Here is a 4,735-nt window from a genome sequence, read left to right on the forward strand (position 1 = left end):
AATAATCAAATACTAGAGATTGAATCACATCACCATCAAATCAATATCAACCAAGTTCAACTCCACAAAATATATTTCTCCGAAAACTTCGTGTGAACAGAATTGAAATATCATTTTAATTTATTTATGTGTCCATTCAGACATAAATATTAAACCTACTCTGAACACAAATCTTCAATCGAGGTTAAAAATCTTTCAAATCTACCCGTTGTTAACTAATAACAAGAATTATTCACACTCCTAAATGTCCAAATTTAAAATTAGTCATTAGTTTAGAATTAACTTTGTTTTTTTATCCAAAAAAAAAAAGTCTCTATAAGCTTTATTTTATAAACGTAATTAGTAAAAGTATGTTGTTCGGAACGAAGATTAATTTTAAGATTAACCTTAAATATTGTTAACCTAACAACCTGTCAGTAGTAGAAGAAAAGGCGGCTTCATTAGTTAAATAACTTAAAATAATATAATTCAGAAAAAACACGGAACGTCCATTGGAAGAAAAAAAAAAAAAAGCCAATTATTTCGGGCTATAAAAATAGGGTCTGATTTGTTGGGGGGAAAATCTCCCCTCCCTATGGCATCTGAAATTACCATCCTCCAAATGGAATCACCGGGTAACGAAAGCGCCGGTTACCAACAAGACGGCAGCGTTTCAAGCCCGGGGGATGGGATTTTTTCAGGTGCGGAGACGATGTTGATGAAATTCCATGCAGGGTATTTCCGTATCGGAATGTCGGTTGGTTGTCAAACGTTGTTATGGAAAATCCTGGCCGGAGAAAACCATGATTTGTTTCATCCGACGGTTCTGATTGTTCTGTGGTCAATGGCTTTCTTTCTTCTCTTTTGCCTCTCTGTTTTTTACCTGTTGAGATGTTTCTTTCACTTCCGGTTGGTTCAGTGCGAATTTTTGCATCATGTTGGGGTTAATTACCTCTTTGCCCCTTGGATTTCTTGGTTCCTTTTGCTTCAATCCGCACCGTTTTTGCCACCCCGAGCTACTCTTTACAAGGTGTTTTTCTTATTATAGCTTCTAGTAAATTTAGTATTCAATTATACATTTCCAACTTTTCCAACGGTTAATCTGTCTAATTTAGTACTATTTTTATTTTTAATACTAAATTTTTTTTTACAGAGTCAACCCTAAATATAGCTTAACAACTAACACTTTTTCGATAAGCATTGTGATTTTTATTTAAAAGAATTAAGTTTATAAACAATATTTTCACTAATAAGTTAAATTTATTTGTTTTATTACTCGCTTTTCACTAATGGTTTCAAAAAAATCAAGAAGAATTTTGAAAACTAAGGTCCCGTTTTGTGACAATTTGATTTTTTGTTTTTAAGTTTTTTAAAATTAAGTCTATAAACATTTTTTCGCTTTCTAAATTTTTGTTTCCTTTTACCAATATTTTTAAAAACCAAACCAAAATTTGAAAATTAAAAATAGTAGTTTTTAAAAATTTGTTTTTGTTTTTTAAATTTGACTAAAAGAATTCAACTCTTTTACTTAATAAATATGAAAAGGATGGTAAGAAATTGATAAGAACTCGGCTTAATTTTCAAAATCAAATAGTTACTTAAGATAGTTTTTAAAAACTAAATTTGAAAACTAAAAAAAGTAGTTTTTAAAAAATTAGTTTTGGTTTTTGAAACATGGCTTAGAATTCAACTTGTTTATTTAAGATAGATCAAAACTATTTGTAAAAAATTAAGAGAAAATATGCTTAATTTTCATAAACGAAAAACTAAAAGTTACCAAAAATGGCCTAAAAAAAATTAAAATAATTATTTTTGTTTTTATATTTAGACTAAAAATTGACATGTTTCTTCACAAATAGAAAATTAAAAACAAAATTGTTCCCAAATAACACATCTGTTTATTATTATTATTTTTTTAAAAAAAAAATAAGTTGATAAATTCTACTTTCATCTCTAAATTTCTTTGTTATATTATCCTTTAAAAAAAAATGAAATAGAGCCTAAACCATCTATACTATACTGGAACAAAAGAAAAAGAAAAGATTTTGCTAAATTAAAAACACACCCACAAAACACCCATAAACTCTCTTTCTTTTAAAAATAATTCCATACTTTCAAAAGTTAATCGTTTCTAGATGTTTCAAAACTGTCTTTACAATAAAAATTCAATAGAATGTTGGACAAAAATTAAGAGTTAATGTGATAATGATTCGAAATATATAGCAATTAAGGCTCAAACACTACTACACCATATTCTTGGTTAATGGTCTTGGTCACCACCACACCTAAATTGAAATAACCATATTCATAAAGAATTTAATTGAAAAATTAAAGTGATAAATATTGCAACTTTCCAAAGAATTTGGAAAGAATTTGGATATTTTTTAAACAAAATATATACATTTTGTTTTGTCGATTTAACCCCCCCCCCCCCCCCCCCCCCAAAAAAAAAAAAAACCTAATATAAATTTATAAAGTTTCAATATTATACCGATCTCTATCTATCTTTGTAAATATTCTAAAAAGAATAATTTTGTATTAATAAAATTGACAATTGAAATTGTAGCCAGGAGGTAGTGAGTGTATGATATTGTGATTTGTGAACAGGTATTGTGGTGGATATTTGCGATCCCAGTAGTGGTGCTGGACGTGAAAATATATGGGCAATGGTTCACAAAAGGAAGGAGGTTTTTATGCAGCGTTGCCAATCCCACCAGCCAACTCTCCGTCATCGGAAACTTGGTCGGGGCTCAGGCGGCGGGCCGGATGGGGTGGAAGGAGAGTGCATTGTGCTTCTTTTCTCTGGGGATCGTTCATTATTTGGTGCTGTTTGTGACGCTTTATCAGCGCTTCTCCGGGGTCGATCGCCTGCCGTCCATGCTCCGCCCTGTGTTCTTTCTTTACATAGCAGCCCCAAGTTTCGCGAGCTTGGCCTGGGAATCCATTTCTGGTGCCTTTGATACACCTTCCAAGATGCTCTTTTTTCTCTCCCTTTTTCTGTTCACTGCCCTGGTAAGCTAAATTACATTGTTTTTACACATCATTATGGATTAAAATTTAACCACATTAGAAAAAATATTTTAATATCCTTCTTAAAAAGGTTAAAATTGAAGTGAGCAGTAAAAACTGGGTGCAATCGCGAATGCATGCAAGTATTCTTTGCCTTCATAACTCAAACACAATTCTTGTGTTTTATAGTTTCATAATCTTTAAATATCTTTCCATTATCAAAATTTTCAAATGTTGTACTTTTTTTATGTTTTATCAAAATTTTCAAAAGTTGTACTCTTTTTATGTTTTCTTCCTAATTTCTTAACGTGAATTTGAATTTTTGTACAAATTTTAAACATGAAAAACATCATCTTACATAATTCAGCCAATGTTGATAATAATTAAGTCATGTTTGGTAATAATTTGATTTTGATTTTTTTATTTTAAAAAATTAATTCTATTTCTTCAAAATTTCATTGAATGATTTTCACTTGTAAAAACAGATGATTTTTTAACTAAATTTCAAAAAGAAAAAAAAAATCAAAACTGTTTTTTTTTTTTTTTGCAAATATTTTTGTTTGGTTTTTTAAATTATTAATAGGAAGTAAATTTAGAGGTGAAAACAATATTTATGGATTATGGGTTAATTTTCAAAAACTAAAAACTAAAAATTAAATAGTTATTATACAGGGCTTAGTTTTTTTTTATTTTTTAATTAAACATACTTTTTGAATTTAGCTGAGAATTAAAAATCATAACCAAACAAGCTTCCAAATAAAAAACCTTCATTCTTTTTAACGTCTCTTTTTGGGGTCAAATATGGTTTTGAAAGCTAAAGTTTCTTTTTTTTTTTTCAATGTTAAATTAGAAATGAACATAGGCATTCATTATATATCTAAATTAACAAATATGGTCATTAATTGTGGAGGGTGTGAAATATGAAATAGATTTGCAGGCCACTACTATTCAAGAGGTCAATGAAAAGATTCAATATAGCGTGGTGGGCATTCTCCTTCCCAATCTCTGCCCTTGCTCTTGCCTCCATTGAATATCACCACCAAGTTAAAGCTCTCCCAGCCAAAGTTCTAATGCTACTTCTTCTTACCATCTCGGTGTTTGTCGTCATCTCTCTCATTGCCGCTACAGTTCTCAACTCTGGCTTGCTCTTGCCCGACGACGACCCTCTTTTCAATCCTTCCACTCAACGTAACTCAACTCTAGATGAATCTCATCGTCAAGAATCCTTAACGTAATCATGGACCCATTGAAGAAATTAAAGGTGACGCTCCTATTATCCTCGTTTCTTGTTTAGATTCGAATATAACTTAGGTAGAACTTTTAGATTGTCTCAATGTCACCAAAACGTTACATTTACAAGAAGTAAGTTATGTTAAATTATAGTTTTCATTTTCCATTATTTGGACATAGGTTTCAATCGGTCAACATTGTTTATATACATATTTTCAAAAAGGAACATGAAAAAAAAAAAAAAAAAAAATCAGCCCTTTTTTGCTTGAACTTGAACCTTTAATGGTGTGTTCTTTGTAAAAAAGATAAGAGTCAATTGATCACATCTTTGTCCATCGCTCCTATTCATCTGCCATCTGGGAGATATTACAAGTTCATTCTATCATTTCATCTTCATTGAATGAATATATTGGTCTTTTATCTGTCGTTATGAGAAAGAAAAATGAAAAATCATGAGATCTTAGAACAAACATTATGGGATCAGCTATTTTGTGACTATCTGGCTGGAGCGTAATAG

The 4,735-nt window shown here is 30.3% G+C and overlaps 1 protein-coding gene across 1 annotated transcript; it reads left to right on the plus strand.

Annotated features, from left to right (window-relative positions):
* Positions 1-574: 574 nt before the first annotated feature.
* LOC120084838 (S-type anion channel SLAH4-like) lies at positions 575-4,223 on the plus strand. The gene is made up of 3 exons (XM_039040654.1): positions 575-1,009; positions 2,587-2,991; positions 3,918-4,223. The coding sequence occupies exons 1-3, from the start codon at positions 575-577 to the stop codon at positions 4,221-4,223; spliced, it is 1,146 nt and encodes a 381-aa protein (XP_038896582.1).
* The last annotated feature ends 512 nt before the right edge of the window (positions 4,224-4,735 follow it).

This window comes from Benincasa hispida, chromosome 9, assembly GCF_009727055.1.
Source record: "Benincasa hispida cultivar B227 chromosome 9, ASM972705v1, whole genome shotgun sequence".
NCBI lineage: Eukaryota > Viridiplantae > Streptophyta > Magnoliopsida > Cucurbitales > Cucurbitaceae > Benincasa > Benincasa hispida.

What these genes read in the sequence shown, in the direction of transcription:
- LOC120084838 (XM_039040654.1), top strand. Translation starts at nt 575, where the DNA reads ATGGCATCTGAAATTACCATCCTCCAAATGGAATCACCGGGTAACGAA. An exon ending in CCCGAGCTACTCTTTACAAG is followed by an intron (nt 1,010 to 2,586) that starts GTGTTTTTCTTA and finishes ATTTGTGAACAG; the next exon opens with GTATTGTGGTGGATATTTGC. An exon ending in TTTTTCTGTTCACTGCCCTG is followed by an intron (nt 2,992 to 3,917) that starts GTAAGCTAAATT and finishes AATATGAAATAG; the next exon opens with ATTTGCAGGCCACTACTATT.